Source organism: Gouania willdenowi, chromosome 18 (assembly GCF_900634775.1).
Source record: "Gouania willdenowi chromosome 18, fGouWil2.1, whole genome shotgun sequence".
In the NCBI taxonomy this organism is placed as follows: Eukaryota; Metazoa; Chordata; class Actinopteri; order Blenniiformes; family Gobiesocidae; genus Gouania; species Gouania willdenowi.
In genome coordinates, this window is record NC_041061.1 from 9404142 (window position 1) to 9423012 (window position 18871).

The following is an 18871-nucleotide window of genomic DNA, read 5'->3' on the forward strand; positions in this document are numbered from 1 at the left end:
CAAGTTTGGTGTGAATTGAAGGCATCTGGGACCCCTTCCCAGTGTCTCGCAATGCCAAATGGGGTCTTGACCCCAAGGTTGAGAACCCCTGATATAAAGGATGAGTCTGGTGATTAGGGATTATTTCTTACTGTTCAAAGTAACCATTTTTCAGCCACTGTGTCAGAAATCAATGAAAACAGCAGAACATTCATAGTACGATGAAAGGTTTTTGAATGAACTGTTTTCAATAAGATATAGCAGTGTGGTTAAATACTACACCATGTCAGTAGGTGGCAGTAAGTGGTACTATCAAGCTAAAATGTGATGTCACTTTTTATTTTTTGGGGGAAAGGGCTGTGTTCGAAATTGCACACTAACGCACTCCTCATATTAAGTCTGACTCAAAATCAGTATATAGTGCGTTCATCAAACATCCCCTTTCAAAATAAAGCGTCTCTTCTTTCTTTCGCTCTATCAGTTTTTTAACACTTTTGTAATAGGCTCTTGTTTTGAAGTTGACTGGAAGTTTGTCAGTAGGACAACGGCGGGTCTGCAGATCTCCAAAATGTCGGCATGAAATGTTTTCTGCAAGTTTGAATGATCAAAATGAGCACATGTTGGATATTCTACTTTGGCACTTTGTCACTTAAACTGTTTCAGAACTTTCAAAGATGGAGAATCAACGGGAGATATTTACCTCAGTGTGCTTCAGTGTTTGTCGTTGTAGGTTCGAATGCATCTGGGAAACTTGGAAGTATACTCAGTGGTAATGCTCATCATTGGTGATCATCCCTAATCATAGTTATAGTATGTAGTAGACAGTATATACTGTCTACTATGAGTTTAGTGTATAGTACGGAGTGTGCCATTTGGCTCACAGTTAAAAAAACCAGAACAAAAAATCTATCTTAATAAATTCGAGCTATAAGCTAATTTCCTTTGCACTTTTCACATCACTTTTTAACAATTGTGATTATTTTACTGTCAATGAAAAGAGTGCCGTTACCTGGTGAACGAAAGTGTATTTTTGTGAGACTTTCCTTGTGTTGTGTGTTTCCCCCCAAAAAAATCCATTTCACTCACAATTCAAGCCAACGCCTTTCAAACACAAGCCTCCAACGTTGTGATCTTAATCACTCGATAGATGAGGGTACTCAGGTTTAATCCACAGGAGAGTTGGATTTAATCAAATCAATCGCGTCACAACGAGAACGCTTAGCACACTGAGCATCTTTAAAACAAGCTAGAAGCTCACCAGTGGCTAGCTTTCCCTTTAGTTACTGTAACTCATGTTTGTTGTCTTCTGTAAAACTACTGCTCATAAAATCTTTGTACCTAGTGTACCTACGGTAATAATAAAATCACCTGAAACCCTAACCTGGACCTGCGCGTGTTAGCTTGCCAATGTACGAAGATAAACCCCTCTGGAAGTAAATCTATTCTGGCATTACAAGGGAGCAGACATCAAAATGAGCGAGCCTGTCCATTCCATCCAGTTTTAATCTATACCCTCTTACTTGTCATGGATCTTAGTGTCCGGAGCCTTTCTTATCTTTTACGCTATCTGTAGGAAGAACATTAGACAGATCACACGCGCTAACTACCAGTGCTGCCAACTCCTGCTATCTGAAAAGTCATCGTCGTCGGTCCAGAAGTGTCTAGACGTCGCTAGACTAGAAAGAGCGGACGGTTGACGAAGGCGATTCTGTTGGATGATAAGAGGCAGATTTACGGCCCTGCTGGTGGTTCGCCATGATGCACGGAACTGGACGCAAAAAAGTTTCTAAACGCAAAGGCATCGGGGAAAGTAAAAGATTGTAGGCCATGGTAAAGTTTGTGTTGTTAATGCAAAAAGTTTCATTAACCCTTGTTGGGTTCTTTCTTTTTTACTTTGGACCTTATATTTTGTTCAGCGTTTTGAGATGACTTTGTTGTATTTTGCGCTATATAATAAAGTTGAATTGAATTGAATTGAATTAGGGCTGGGCAGTATGACCAAAAAATGTTTCTAAATTCTAACGGTTTTACGGTATATGACGGTCATTTATTTTTTTCATGCGTAATCAGGTGTTCACACACAGCATTTTCTACTGGTTGAGAGAGGAATTACTGCTGTAGATTGACTTATGATGGTATATTTTACTGTCATGATGAGTAAATATTGTAGAAATTCCACATTAGTAGTAATACAAGTTTACAACAGCAGCCCAATTGCTAGCTTAGCTTTAGCGTTAGCTTGATTTCAGCTTTAAATGCTGCTTTAAATGGTGTGGTGGCAGCGTTTTGTTTCAGCTCCACCAGGACTTATTCCCACGTCATAGGAAGTACAAATTGCAATCCTTTGCTCTCTTTTTTTGTGTATTACGGCCGAACTGCCGACATGCTAAGCTAACCGTGCTTCCGTGTCTGTGGTCCTGTAGCACAGGCATGCGCACGCAGACAATGCTCACATGCAGCCTCAAAGCTTTCAATTGTGCTTTCTCATCCATTTACACGTATGATGTTACAAACACGCAGTTAACACCAGAGCGCTGCTGTTACCCTTCCTATTTAGAAGTTCAACGTGAAAAGGGTCCGGTCTGAAACGAGGCGCAGCGTGCGTTCTGAATGTTGTGTAATCAAATACACCGGTACGGCGGTATATTAAAAATAATATCTTAACAAAATATATTCCGTATTCGGTATGAACCGGTATAGCGCCCAGCCCTACGGTATATATACATAGGTCATCTGATGCTGTATATCTCTCCATGGATGTATTCCACAAATAAACATCATCTGCTTTTAATGTGTTGTCTGAAACAACAAAACTTAGTGATTTTTCATATCTGTGGCAAACCCAGTCAGAAGTTAATCAATATTACATTTATGGAAAATCTCAAGAAAAAATAAATAAATCACTTACAAAAGTAATGGAAGTAGTCGATGAAGTCTATATGTGCTGTGTCCACCGTTTCTGGCTAGAGGCCCTGAGCCACTATACTCTATTATATTGAACATGTAAACAGTATTCTTCTTCTTCGCACTGACCGTGAACAACCTCAGTGAAATGTGTAAAAGTGTAACTTCCAATGATAGACAGTTCTGTGTCCCAGTAGTGATGCACTTTTGATCTGTCACAGAAAGAATGGAATGAAATCTAAGAAATAAAGCAATCACCAGACCGCATCCTTTCATAGGGACAGTGTAAACGCCGTTGCCTTTGGCTCCGTAACTATAGTAACTCCGGAGAGTTTGACAATCGGATTGGGTATCAGTGACATGACACTGCGAAGTAGTCTAACACAGTCAACACAGAACATGGCGGTAATGTGCAGCAGTGGAGTCTAAACACTCACGGGTAAATCCATGTTCCTCTCTTATCCAACCATGTCCTTCACCATTAGGTCCAGTTTTCACCCCGTTCTAGTCTTTTAGGGGACAGCAGGTCCATCTCTGCCTGTGAGAGCGTTCACACTGAGAATGTTGAGAAAGTAAGACTGATGTGATCTGAGTGTTTTCTGTATGCTCTGCCATCGTTGATAAAAATCACTGTCCACTGTTTGCCAGTGTTTGAGGTCGTCATCTCTCCCCAATTTCCTGTCACTCCATCTTTGGCCCGTTCACACCTTTCCACCCCACGACATTCCTGATTCATGCTCTTTCTTTCTTTCTTTTTCTTCTTTCTTCCTTCCTTTCTTTTTACTTTCTTACTTCATCTTTTTCTTTCTTTCTTTCTTCTTTCTTTCTTTTTTCTTTCTTCTTTTTCTTTCTTCTTTCTTTCTTTCTTGCTTTCCTTTCTTTCTGTTCCTTCTTCAGTTTCTTTTACCTACTTCTTCCCAAGAGACGTCCTTTATTTTTGGCTTGGTTGGATGATGTGCGTCTGCCATGTCGGAGCAGTGGCCATTAGCTGATCCTCTGGAGGGAGTAGTCGTTCTCAGTGTCTAAAGAGCTGTTGTGGCCCGATGAAGGGTACAGGTCACGTCGGAGCAGCCTGTTGACCACAGTAACGAGGACTTTCTTGTACTGTTGACGAAGGAGAGAATAGGCGAAGGGGTCGGACGCGGCCTTGCTGTACGTCAGGCACTTACTGATGATTCCCCAGCGGCGGTTCACGTCCACAGCGGGGAGAAGCTCAGCCAACCTGAAGCGGCAGTCAAAAGGCGTGACAGGGACATATTGTATGTTAGACCCTATTTTTAGATCATATTTACAGATTAGTACAGGGCATACGCACATGTTGTCATTACAGTTTTCCCACATTCACTTGAAAAAACACAATTCCTACTATAATGTACATAATATACAAATATTTCAAGTGCTAAGAAACACAGTGACTGTACAAAATATATATGGATTCATTTGTTGTTCTTTTAAAAATACAAGTTATTTTTTGAAGCTCGGGTCATGTGACCATCGTCTACTTTTCAAGGCCATGTTGAAATGTTATTGAGATTTTATATATACATATATATAATCGTTTTCTGCTGCTTTGATTTCAACACATTACTGTTAGTTTCATGTCACAAATCAATGTTAGTTTTAGCTCACGTGTGTAGTATAAGTTTTCAGTGAAACTTTTAAGACTTTAGGTTGGTTCTTCTTTTGTACCTCCTCTAAAACCATTGACGGGGCTGATCGTGGCCACACATACGCAGAGTTAGCGGGGGGAGCATTGCCCCCCCAGTAGTCAAAAGTTTTCATTAGAGTTTTCACAAATTGATTTAAAAAAATACAATTCTTAATATAATGTACATAATATACAACTATTTCAAATACCATAAAACACAGTGACTGAACAAAATATGTATGAATTCATTTGTTGTTCTTTTAAAAATAATTATAAAATGTGACCATCATCTTCCTTTCAAGGTCACAGGCTTTTATTTAATTAATTTTTTAATATAAAATAGTGTTTCTGCGGCTCTGATTCCAACATATTACTTCTAGTTTCATGTCACATATGTTAGTTCTACCTCAGCTGTGTCGTAGAACTTTTCAGTGAAATGGTCTCAAACTTTTGAGACTTTAGGTTGGTTCTTCTTCTGTTATGCAATTCTTCTTCACAATGTAAATGGTGAAGTGACACCGCACCCAACAGTTCATGTGTGGTACTGCAGCAAAAATGAAGCAGAAAGCGGTCGCCGGCCTGATTTTATCATGAATTTAGAACATTAAACGATGTGTCGACGGACATCTTTGTAGTCAACATCATCAATTATGTTACTAAACATTTTTGCATTATTGTATATGTTTCACACATTAATTCTATTTTTTCTTTTGCCCCGCCTTGCGAGAATCTCAAACTCCTCCCAAGGTACAGAGGTGTCAAACTCATTTTAGTTCAGGGGCCAAATACGGAGCAGTTTGACCTTAGGAGGGCCACATATTTTTTTTTTTTTTTTTTGGGAAAAAGAGGAAATTCAACATTAATGGGCCCCGGTTTGCACTGCCATACATAAATTATATATAAATCATGACGTACTGTATGTGAGTATATCAGTCAATGCAGGATCTTCTCTTAAATTTCCCTGATTTTGCGAATTTAGGAAAATGTCGTGGAATCATTTGAGGAACATTTGCCAAATTTTGGAAAAAAAAATTCAGAGTTCTTTCAACAGTTTGAGATTAAAAATGACTGCTGTTGTAGGACATAAGAAGTGGAAAACTGAGCTGTGCAAATGTTGTGGATTTTAATTGAATTTTAGTTTTTGGAGAGGGTGAGATATCTACAACTGAATTAGCATCAAAAAGTTTTTTGTTTTTTCTGTCACCTTTACTTTCTCAAGCGGGCTGAATTTGATGCTCTAAAGGGCCGGATTTGGCCCATGGACCTTGAGTTTGACACGTGTATTAGTAGATTAATTCACTTTTAATGGAATCAGAAAGACAGACAAGAGATAAAACACTGATAAATTTAAGTTTTTTTAAAAAATAGGTAAATAAATAGGGAAAATATATACTGTATATACTATTTTAAAGTGTTTCAATCTAATACATTGATTGAAAGATTTATTATTTAGATCAGTGGTTCCTAAACAGGGGTACGTGTACCCCTAGGGGCGAGGATACTCGGTAAGATTTAACAATGAATTCTAAAATAATTGGAAAATGTTCCTGGTTCCTTTTTAGGATATTTTTTGGAAAAAAAATTAAAGCACTATCGCTCAGTAAAATACTATATTTGTCTTAGAATTTGATGAAACGGGATTATTTTATGCTTTTTGTCACACAATATGTATATGACAAATATGAGACAATAAATCAAATACTCAAATACTTCACATTAACAGATTAATAAAAATATTAGTAATGTTACTATAGATTGTTAGATTACTGAAATATTTGATGTTAATATGATGTTAATAGATTAATATTACTAGTAATAATTATAGATCATTAGATTACTTCATGAATCAAATGAATAATGTATTACCAATAGTCAGTAATGTGTCCGTAATGTTAATGTGTTACAGCTCACATGTTGCTGAGATGAGGTCACGGACTAATGACTAATGACTAATGACTAATGACACAGAGGAAGCTCCCGTATGGATGACTGTAAGTTATTAATGAGTTTGAATCAGACCCACCTTGTAACGACATAAGGAGCGAAGCAGATGATGAAGGAGCCGATGAAGATGGTGATCTTCTTAGTGGCTCTCTGCTTTCTCCTCTTCTGTTCTACTAAACACCTTTGTTTGACACTGTGGGTACAGAAAATCAGCAATTTCATCATGATTGTGCACTTCCACATATCATAATACATTATATTAATATCCATGACACCGATAATATCAAAGCAATAAGTGACAGATATCAGATATCAGTCCTTTCACTTTCGTCTTATTTGATTTTGTGACACAATTTGTGGAATAAAATGAAGAAATTTGCAGGATTAGGGAAAAAATGTTGAGTTCTTTTAACAATTTAAGATTTTAAAAATTGCCTGCAATGTAATATAAACGTGGGCAAAATGTGAGCCCTGCTATTATTGTGGAGTTTTATTCAAAATGTGTATTCATTTGGAGAACTGAAGTCGTTGGTAATTTACACTTTTTTTTGCTTTCTACTGCCGGCCGGCCAATTAGATGTTCTCAATCTGTGGTTCCCAAGCTTTTCACAGTCCCATGTACCCATGTTTTTTAAGCTGCACACTTAAAAAAAACATAATAACGTAATTCAGTATTTTTCAACCATGTGGGGTCGCCTGGAATTCAAATAATGTCCCCTGAAATGTCTAATAATAATAATAATAATAATAATAATAATAATAAAATACTGATTAAACATTTATTTTTAAAATGTTACCATTTTTCAAAAATATAACACCACACCAATCTTAAATAACTGTACTCTATACTTTCACTTTCTTAAATATAAATCTAGTTCAAATAAAATGCATCTTGTCACATCGTGCACTAATCCTGCAATAAAAAATATGAAAAGCTAATTCTAGAAAGAAAAAAATAAGTCTGGAGACACCAATAATGTGTGATATTAAAATGGGGTCACGACCCTAAAAAGGTTGGAAACCACTGATGTGATGTCACATACAATTTAGCCCTACAGTAAACATTTAACTTGTAATTTTACCCATCCTGTTGAGGAATAATGTAATAATATTTTTTTTCTAAAGTAAGGAATGTAGATCGGTAAAGCAATGAAGTTCTCGCTTTTGCGCTTTTTTTGAGATTCTCTGTCACTATGTGTGTAGTCTTACGTTGGCTAATGTGTCATTTGTGGCAATGCATGGAGGCTCCTGACTGCTGCTCAATATATATTCTAGTATCCAATTTTAATTTTTTATTCATGTACCCCCATGACCATTTGCGTACCCCACTTTGGAAACCTCTAAAGGGCCGGATTCAGCCCCCGAGCCTCGAGTTTGAACCTCGAGTATTAAAACAATAAAAAGCATGTTAAACAAACAAACCAAATGAGGATAGATGAACTATACAGTATATACTGTACCTGGGGTGAATGTCCACCAGCAGAAAGAGCGTCTGCATGGTGATGATATCAATCCTCTTGCAGTGAAACCGAGCCACTTTGAGCACCTTCAGGTAGGTGAAGCACAGGATGAGCAGCGACAGGACAAAACTTGTGGAGTGAAAAACGATGGTGAAGATGCTGAACCTGATCCTGTCACTGTCCTCGGTGCTGGGCTGCAGCGTGCACGACGCGTACACGTCGCTGTAATCCACCCAGGAGAAGAGCAGCGCCGTCAGGGAGAAGGTGAAGGAGTGTAACCAGGAGTAGAGCACCATGATCAGCGCGTCCTTGTAGCGCATCTTGGTGGAGTAGCTGAGCGGGAACACAACGGCGATCCAGCGGTCGATGCTGAGCGCCGCCATGCTCAGCATGGTGTTGGCCGTCAGGAAAGTCTCCAGGAAGCTCACCGTGTGGCACACGCAGTCCCCAAAGGGCTGCTGCTGGCGCACCATGCCCACCAGCGTGGCGGGCATGTTCAGCAGCGCGATGAGGATGTTGCAGAAGGACAAGTTCATGGTGAACACTCCGGGAACCTGTCGGCGGATCTCGGTGCTGTGCACGAAGCATAGCAGCACCAACAAGTTGGACAGCAAGGAGACGAGCGCGACCACCACGATGAACAAAGCGATGATAGTTTCAGCAAAGTCCATGTCTCCCTCGCTCAGAGCGACTGTGTCAGGTTACTACTACCTGTTGGAAGGATGCAGGTCGCCCACCGATGACCATGATGATCACCCCCCTGTCAGTGTCACCCTCCTCTGCAGCGCAAAGTCACTCCAGCTCCCGCGCGTCCGTGCGTAATCGTCCTCTCCAACTTCCCGGCGCGCTGTCCAGCGTGCTGAAGCCCGTGGATGTGGACACCATCATCTCTGTCCTCAAACCTTCCCACTGCTGCAGACTGCAGGAGGTGGTGTGGCTCACACGCTGGTCACATCAGACTGGGACTGATGGGCAGGAACACAGTTTACATAACAGATCTATAGACACGTGCCCAGACAAAGCATCCAAAGCCTCACACTGAATACAATCAATCCTCCAATAAGTTATGCACACGTAAGTTTATCCCTATAGTGTATGTATGGGGTGCAGAATGTAAAAACTCAGTCACCTTCATATTTTGAACATTTATCCTCAAATTTACCTCATTTTTCTTTCATTTGAGACAGAAATTCATGTAAAACAGCATGTTCTTATATATCAAAGTTAAAAATGAAAAGTAAATCTAAATGTAAAAGTAAAATTTAAATGTGAAATGTAAATCTAAATGTGAAATGTAAATACTATACTATACTGGCTTGATTACACAACATGATAAGCACAATATGTTCTACAACTTCACATCTCACCCTCACTGTAAAATAATCTGTTCTTTCCCACCCTTTATATTTCCTACCTTGAGTCTCTGCTCCCTTACCCTCCTCCACCTAGGTGTAACACTGCTCTCCCTTTTTATATCCTCCCAATAATAAAACATTTCTTACCCTTCCTTAGGGAGGCCTGGTGATGGTCACAATTAAGCAAAAAAATAAATCAATTTATTTTATTGCAATAACAAAACATGCATTGCTGTCTCATAACGATTTCACTTCTTGTAGTGTTGACCTTTGACAGCATGTGCAGACAAGGAAAAAAAAAAAATCTAAATGTAAAAGTTAAACCTAAATGTTGAACGTAAATCTAAATGTGAAATGTAAATCTAAATCTAAATGTTAAATCGGTGGCCAAGTGTAAAGCTAAATGTTTACAAATTATACAATATAGGCTGGTCAGCACCTGTTGATCATTTTTCTTTTATTTGAGACAAAAATTAATGTAAAACAGCATGTTTTACATCATTGTTAAAAACATGTACACATGGAAAATAAATTGTAATGTTAAATAATAATGTAAATGTTACATCTAAATCCAAATATTAAATGTAAATGTAATGTTAAATCGAAATCTGACTGTAAATCTAAATGTTAAATTTGTATCTAAATCTAAATGTTAAATCTAAATGTTAAATGTAAACCTAAATCTAAATGTTGAATGTAAATCTAAACGTTAAATCTAAATGTTGAATCTAAATCTAAATGTTAAATGTAAATCTAAATCTAAATCTAAATGTTGAATGTTGAATGTAAATCTAAATGTAAAATGTACATCTTAATCTAAATATTAAATCTAAATCTAACTAAGTCAACTCACTTTTGCCAGTGATGAAGACACAGAGGATGCAGAAAACCTTGGAGGGTGAGGTGTGTGGAGTGGGTGGGCGGGCACCAGCCCACTTTGTATAATTTCTAAACATTTAGCTTTACAGCTTAACGTTTAGATTTGCCTTTTACATTTAGATTAACATTAACATTAACATTTAAATTTATTTTTCAGGTTTGCACATTTTTAACAATGATATAAAACTTGCTGTTTCACATGAATTTAAAATGAGCTAAATGTGGGAAAATTAGCAAAATATTGAAAATACGTCGACTATGAAACGGTGACCAAGTTTTGATATTCAACATCCCATAATAGTGTGCACTGGTCAAGTTGTCCCCCAATTTTTCTGTGTCAATAATCCAAGACGTGCTCCCTCTTTGGGTAATTAGAGACGCGTTCACCGTGTCCAAACGGCATCAGGTGCCGATGCGCGCCAGCGATGCACAAGGCAAATAGAAGCTTTACCTGAAATGAATTATTCATCATTGCCACAGCATAGATTCAGAGCCCAGTGGCATAATTTGCAAATATTATACATTAGAAGCAACGTTTAGATTAGAGAAGTTATGACTGATTGAATATAGAGAGATTTCTGATTCTCATGTTTATTGAATGTATAATTCTATATCTTACTAATCTATTCCTCATTAAAATCTGATCATATATGATTAAAATCAAACATTTATAACTGGTGCAATATATTATATTTTAGTTTAGTTGTGTCATGCCATAGCTTGATGACAATATTGACATCACTGCACGTAAATGAAAATATGGAAAAACTAAAATATGATGTTGATGTTAAATATCATTATTATTTCTCTTATTATTATTATTATTATTATTATTATATTATTATTATTATTATTATTATTATTTCTCCATCCATCCATTTTCTACTGCTTATCCGTGGTCAGGTTGCAGGGGCAACATCCTGAGCAGCAAGGCCCAGACTTCGCCACTCTCCGGCCACTTTGTCCACCTCTTACCGGGGGATCGCGAGGGGTCCAAATGTGACAGGAAACATTAGAAGCTGAAATATTACAGTGCAAATACTAATATTATTTAACTGGTTGATCAAGAGACTATATAAAGCAATTAAATACATTTTATTTTACCTACTCTTTTGTAGCCCAATCTAGTCTTAATAATTTATATATATATATATATATAATATATATATATATATATATATATATATATTCTTGTCTTATCTAGTCTCATTTCATCTGCAAGTGTGCTTAGGTTATTCATTGCAGTAAGTAAACGTTCTATGTCCAAACTGGGGGTTTCCACTAGATACGTCTCCGCTGCGCCGCGGCACCGATCCGGTTTTTGCCCCGCAGTCCGCCGTCCGGTAATCCCCACCGGTGGCGTTTTGAGTGCGCCACGGTAGACTCCGGTGATGTCACGAGACAGAGGAGTTCTCACGATATTCACATAAATGCGCGAGAACGCAGTTAACGGTTCGTGTTATAAACAGGTCAGTAAACGCACCAGTAAAACATGAACTAAATCAAAGTTGCTGCAGTTCACAGTGCAGTTACAGTATTTTGGTGATGTAGTTACTTGAAATATAATCTGAAGGGTTTTATTTTGAAAAGTAACCGGATATTTTATTGCGGACTACGTGCTTAACTTCCTGTTTAGTTTCATTTGCTCTGTGCTGATTGGTGCGTCGTGCGCCGGTATATCTGGCGGAGGGCACCGGACTGTCGGAGCTGGGAAGGAGCAGACACGCAGCGCAGCGGACCCGGTGGAAATGAACACATAGACTAAAGTGGAAACCTATCAGCTCTGGTGGTGCGGCGGAGACGTAACGCAGCGGAGACGTAACGCAGCGGAGACGTAACGCAGTGGAGACGTAACGCAGCGGAGACGTAACGCAGCGGAGACGTAACGCAGTGGAGACGTAACGCAGCGGAGACGTAACGCAGCGGAGACGTAACGCAGTGGAGACGTAACGCAGCGGAGCCGCATCCAGTGTAAATTGGGGGTTATAGTATGAAGTGCTGACAGGGAATCTATAGAAAAATTCAAATTACCAGTAAGTAAAGCAATAGTAATTTATTTCCGATGCATATTGCAGCTACTTTTCACTTGGAGTAAGTGAGACATAAACTTCTTTAATTGTACTATTTAAGAAGATTACCAGTAATAATTTACATTAAGAGTCATGGATCAGTTCTGGTGGAGACAGTGACTCACTGGGGTCAGTCACAGCTTGTGGGGGTGTTATAAACCTCTCCTTTTCTCCTATTTTCCTACACCTTACACTCCGACTCATTAGGAAGACAAGTGCAAGGCTCCTATCTTATCTAATCAAGCACACCAGATTATTATTATTAGACATGGAACTTATCAACTGGTCATTGAGCGCCATCGACTCAATCTTCACGAAGAGCGGTATGAAGAAGGTAAGAATGTTTGACCAGGAAAGAAACCAGCTTTGATGTAAAATTTTCTGTGTTCAAAGCAGGGGATGGATTTAGATGAGCAAACTGCTTTTTTCCGGCATGCAAAAAGACAAAAAAAAAATAAAAAAAATACAACAAAAAAAAAAGGTGACGATGTGATTTCTGCTCTGAATGTCAAAGTGAATTTCTGTGATTGCAACCATGTCGGAAATGAACTGAATAAATAAAATAAAATAAAATAAAATAAAATTTTCACAAAGTATCCCAGGTTTCACTTTATTTTCTTAAAGTGGCTTTTAATGTTTAGTTCTGGAAGGCAAAATATACATGAAGTGTCACTTCTTAAAAGCATCAACATCCTTCCGGTACGAGTTGTTTGTAGGTTTTGTGCCGTCGTCAGAAAGTCGGGAGGACAAAGCAACAGCGGGTGTTGTCATTTAACTCGCAAAGCGCTGACGCTACAGCTGGGCTCCCTGGGAACAGTGCAGAGCTATTTTTAAGTCTGACAGAGTGTCACCTCCAATATAACTCCCTGCATCACTGTATTACCCAACAGACGTATCAAAGTGAGGCGCTCAAAAGCTTCAGAGACAGATAGGAGGATGTGTTGGCATGTAATCACTCAGCCTGGCTACTACAATGAAAAGAGCAACAACGCTAATATGTCAAGCTGGAAAAGACACATTGTCATTAAGCAGATGGAGGAATTCCCCCAAAAAAAGCCTCAAAGCAGGTTTTCCTCCCACATAACAAGCAAACACACACCGTTTCAGGTGAAAGCGGTGGTAGATTGGCTATTTTGAGATCCAGTAATTTCAGCTGTGACATGGACAACCTCAATTGGGGATTGGACAGTCAACCTGAATTTAATCTCCATGGAAACAGACCACAATGCAGCATTGCTGACATTTCCGGCAACCACCCCCAAGTTGGTGATGATTGCCAAATTCCCTTGTCACATTGATAGTTTGGGTTGTTCAATATTAAAGCTGCTTAACCACATAACTAAAGTTTAACTTTGTTCCCGTCCACTATTAATGCCAGTGTGACCCCAAAATCACAGATGTTGACATTTTAGCTTTCCATTGAAATACTCAAATACAATCAAAATGGCAGTGACTTCATATCAGGGGAAAAATTGAAAACGAACCAGAACAAAAATGACGTCAAACGAATTCTTGTCCCAGAAACCATGGCAACAATGAAGTAAAAACACTTCTTCAAGAAACATTTAGCACCTTCTTCGCTTTCTTCTACGGGACTCCGAATCCCACAATTCAACGCGCCAAACTTTTCCGAAGTTTGAGGCTGTGTTCGAAACTGCATAGTAACATACTACTCATGCTAAGTCTGACGTCGAAATTAGTATGTAGTGTGTTCACCTTAGATAGTTTGGAAAGATTGAGTATGTGAGAAATATCAGGATGTACAGTATACTATATCAGGAGATTTTCAAAGTATGCACGGTGGGCACACTACTCATACTCAACCATGATGCATTGCGATCGGAATGTAAAATCGTCCTGAGACCGGTGTCACGTACTGAGTTTACCTCCGTACTGAGATTATTACCCTAATCTTAACCCTAACCTAATCCAATAAACAAATAAAACATGTGTCCGTTGACTTTGAAAACAAAAATAAACAAAAATTGTTTGTTTTTTTTAACAAAAATAAAATTTTCAGTAGTGCGCATGGGGCGCGCATGCGCATATACAATCTCAGTACAATGTGAACTCAGTACATGACGCCAGCTTCAAACTAGAAAATCAAACGTCTTCTTTTCAAAACAAAAGCATCTCTTCTTGTCTTCCTTTAGTTTTTTAACACTTTTGTAATTAGGGCTCTTGTTTTTAGGTTAACCGGAAGTTTCTCAGAAAATCTCCAAATGTTGGGAATGAAATGAGCGTATGTTGATATTCTACTTGAATCCGTGTATCATTCGTTCATTCCTTTTTCATTATGTACTAAAAACATGAAGAAAAAAAAAAAAACACTCATTATTTGATAATTGTTTCCAAAACCAAAATGAAAAAACGGAAAACGCCTTGTTTTTCAAAATTCAAGGTCTTTTGCTTCGGTACAGAAAACAAAAAACGGAAAACGAACACCGTTATTTGTTTTCTCCATTACCGATTTGCCAAAGTACGTGACATTTCGGAGGATATAGAGACTCCTAAGTGTTGCAGAGCTAAAGATATCTCGGAATGTGTAACGCTTCACTTCTATAACATACGTTATATATTATTTACACATGGAATTGCAAATTGGGCACAATAACGTTGAAATTGCTCGTTTTCCAGCCTAAAATCTGTGGCAGTTCCAGCAAGATTGATTTGGTCTTCTTTCTGTATAGTATGTTAAGTTGAGATTTTGTTTATTCAGACTAGGCTTTTCAGGAAACTTTTTAATCTCCTGACATGTTTCAACTGTCATGAATGTCAGTGAATCTCGCTGGAACTACTACATGGAAGTCAAGTGAAACTTCAAAGGAACCATCAAAGGCGCTCGGCAGAACTGGCAGTTGACAGTCGAAACATGTCAGGAGATAAAACATTTCCTGAAAAACCTTGTCTGAAAAACAAAACCTCAACATAAAATCTGTGGCCCCTGAACTAACAACATCCCTGTGAAAAAGATTATTCTCCTCAGATGAGACCCAAGATTTGAATCCGCCTATAGCCAGAAGCACCTTCTTTACTTCTTGTAGGCTTTGCTTTTTTGCCTGATTTGAAGGAAAATTGGCTTTTGTTTTAAATGATGATGAATCCACTCTTTACCTTGAGGCCTACAGTACAGATAACAGTGAGGACATTGATGTAAGGATTATGCAGAGATTAAATTCCCTTATTTTAGATTAAAAAAAAACTCATTTAGGAAAGTTTTAAAGTTGCTTAAAGTCCAGTTTGGTTATGGAACTGTTGCACATTGAATTATGGAGAAAATAATGACCTATAAAGGACAAACAAGATTATATAACTCAAGTACAACATTTAAGTCATAACATCATGTCTCTCCCTCTCAAAGCTTGAGTTAATCATGACCACATTATACCTCCTCGTCAGTACCAGATAAAGACACAAACAGGACTTGAGCACAACAAGGGCAACCTTGAATCCAGCCACAAAGACTCACTTGAAAGCTTCCATTGACACATACATGCTTATGTAACGGTGTGTGACCTTTATGTAAACCATCACTCACCTCACCTTTAGGCTGCAGGAGAAGTGCTTTCTATGTTCAGTCATGTTATTCCCCAAAGGCAGAGCCCATGTCACAAGAATGTTGCATCTTTTTAAGACTCACTGCTTTTACAGGAAACACAGCAATGTCTATAGGCAGGGAACAATGGTGAGAGGATGGATGGATGGATAAATAGATGGATGGATGGAATTATGGATGGATGGATGGATAAATAGATGGATGGAATTATGGATGGATGGATGGATGACAGATGGATGAATGGATGGATGGATGGATGGATGGATGGATGATAGATAGATAGAATGAGGGAATGATGGATGAATGGAAGGAATGATGGATGGATGGATGGATGGATAAATAGATGGATGGAATTATGGATGGATGGATGGACGATAGATAGAAAGAGGGAATGATAGATGGAATGATGGATGGATGGAATAATGGATGGATGGAATGATGAATGGATGGAATGATGGATGGATGGAATGGAATGATATATGGATGGATGGATGAATGTATAAATACAGTAGATGGATGGGATATGGAATGATGGATGGACGGACAGATGGATGGATGGATGATAGATATGATAAGGGAATGATGGAGGAATGGAAGGAATGGTGGATGGATGGATGAACGGATGGATGGAATGATGGATGGATGGATGGATGGATGGATGAACGGATGGATGGATAAATACATGGATGAAATGATGGATGGATGGATGGACAGATGGATGGAATGATGGATAGATGGATGGATGGATGGATAGATAGATAGATAGATAGATAGATAGATAGATAGATAGATAGATAGATAGATAGATAGATAGATAGATAGATAGATAGATAGATAGATAGATAGATAGATGGATGGATGGATGGATGGATGGATGGATGGTGGATGGATGGATGGATGGATGGATAGATGATAGATAGATAGATAGATAGATAGATAGATAGATAGATAGATAGATAGATAGATAGATAGCTTTTTCCTGCAGTTTGCATGTTCTTCCTGAAGGTCTCAACTTTTTTTAAGGACTTCCTTTTCCTTCAGTGATGCAAACACAGGTGTGACTGCAGGTAAGAGCACAACACACGCAGTGAGGACTTTTAAAAAGGCGACATGGGCTGGCTGTGAATGACAGCTCAGGATTCTGTTGACTGGGTTAGTTGTAGCGTGACAGATGGGCCTCCTCCACTCTGCTCCGTGTGTGTGTGTGTGTGTGTGTGACAACATACCTGCAGCACCACACAAACACAAGCCTAACATGTCATGCATGCACTCACACCTTACAACAGAGGTGTTGAACTCATTTTAGTTCAGGGGTCAAATACAGTTGAGTTTGAGCTCATGTGGGCCGTAGAGGTGGGAAATATAACAATATCAACACTAGTGCTCCTTTGCATTTCCATGTATAGATACATTTACTTTTAATATCCAAGCAATAGGTGACAGGTAGGGACTAGATTTGTTTAATTTGGGGGAATTTTGTTAAATAATTTGAGGATCGAGCAGGATTTTGGAAAAATGTGTTTCTTTCAAGGATGCATGAGGCATCCTCACTATTGTTATTCATTTTTCTTCCGTCGTCGCTAACTCCTCCAACATCGTTTGTCCGATTTTGACAAATAAGCTATCAAAAAATTCAGAAAGTTCCCGAGATTTATGCTTGTACTTTATAATTTGTAACTTTTAAACTTTTTGACTTTTTCTTTCCCATTCATTTCTTTTGGAAATTTCAGCTTTTTCAACTTTTTTCAACCCATTTCCACCTTATTGCTAATATTCAGCTATTGCTAGGCTAATGCTCAGCTAATGCTATTGCTAGACTAATGCTAAAGTTAGCCTAATGTTATTGATAGTTGAATGCTAATGCTAGGCTGAAGCTATTGCTATGCGAATGTTAATGCTAGGGTTATGGTATTGCAAGGCAAATGCTAATGTTTTGTTGGTGCTAATACTAGACTAATGCTAATGCTTACTAATGTTAGTTAATGCTAATGCTTACTAATGTTAGTTAATGCTAATGCTAAATAATGCTAATACTAGCTAATGCTAGCTATAGTTAATGCTGACGGTAATGCCATTGCTAGCTAATGCTAACTTATGCTAATGCTAGTCAATTTTAATGCTAGCTAATGCTAATGCTAAGCTAATGCAGTGCGATGTGAGCCAGCACCTGCATCCTTACTTGCATTTTCTTCAGGAAATGTAAATATTCCAGTTATTATTTTGCATGGTTGCCAATACTGTATTTATGATTGGATATGATCTGTTTAAAATGACGGTACTCCCAATTTCTGCTTAATCTCAATAAATAATTCCCATGAAGACTTTCTTTTTTTTAATATCGCCAAAATTAGTGATCTTAAATTCCCGTGGAAATTTGCCAGGTTATAATTTACGCCCCTTGGCAACCCTACTGAGATATCCACAACTAAATGATTTGGTCATATACACAATAATTCATGTTTTCTCAGCCATTTTAACTTTCCCTGCGGGCCGATTCAGTTCTTATAAAGGGTCGGATTTGGCCCCCGGGCCATGAGTTTGACACATGTGCTTTACAAGGTGTGTGTGGTATATATTTTTTCTAATAAATAATAAAGACATGACATTAGTCCACGTTGTTGGCATTTTATATTTTGGTAAAGTTGTCTGCAGAGCACTCCTTCCTGTCTGTGTCCGTGCTGCTTTAAGAATATTCATAATCAGCCTGGTTTAAAAAGAAAGTGCACTTCAAGGAAATTGATGTCTTTGAAATGTGTGGTTCATCAGGCCAAGAGCTTGCCGTTGACTTTAGGACGAAGGTTACAAGTAGATCCATGCCATTCTGAATAAAACAGGTAAATCAAAATCTTGTCCACATCAAAAAAAAGAACCTAATCAGGAAAGAAGAATTGTCGTCAAGTGGTTGGATTTCAAACATCATTAAAGGTATTAAAAGATGTAGGCAAGGACAGCTTCAGGCAACTTAAAAGGTCAACGAAACTCTAAGGAAATCATTGATGCCAACTAAAGCAAAAAGTAAAAACTTTTCAAAATAAAACACCCAGAAATAAAATGCATATATTTCTTAGAGACGGTAT

At 38.3% G+C, this 18871-nt stretch overlaps 1 protein-coding gene across 1 annotated transcript; it reads right to left on the bottom strand.

Annotated features, from left to right (window-relative positions):
* Nucleotides 1–3714: 3714 nt before the first annotated feature.
* On the bottom strand, nt 3715–8927 carry LOC114480497 (G-protein coupled receptor 26-like). The gene is made up of 3 exons (XM_028474699.1): nt 7936–8927; nt 6555–6668; nt 3715–4105 (listed from the first exon to the last, which is right to left on the bottom strand). Exons 1-3 carry the CDS (start codon nt 8604–8606, stop codon nt 3868–3870), a joined length of 1023 nt encoding a protein of 340 aa, XP_028330500.1. The 5' UTR covers nt 8607–8927; the 3' UTR covers nt 3715–3867.
* Nucleotides 8928–18871: the final 9944 nt, after the last annotated feature.

Coding starts and splice junctions, on each gene's coding strand:
- LOC114480497 (XM_028474699.1), bottom strand. CDS start 8,606: ATGGACTTTGCTGAAACTATCATCGCTTTGTTCATCGTGGTGGTCGCG. Junction 6,669..7,935: donor CTGGTGGACATTCACCCCAG/GTACAGTATATA, acceptor CTGTACCCACAG/TGTCAAACAAAGGTGTTTAG. Junction 4,106..6,554: donor GCTCCTTATGTCGTTACAAG/GTGGGTCTGATT, acceptor CTGCCGCTTCAG/GTTGGCTGAGCTTCTCCCCG.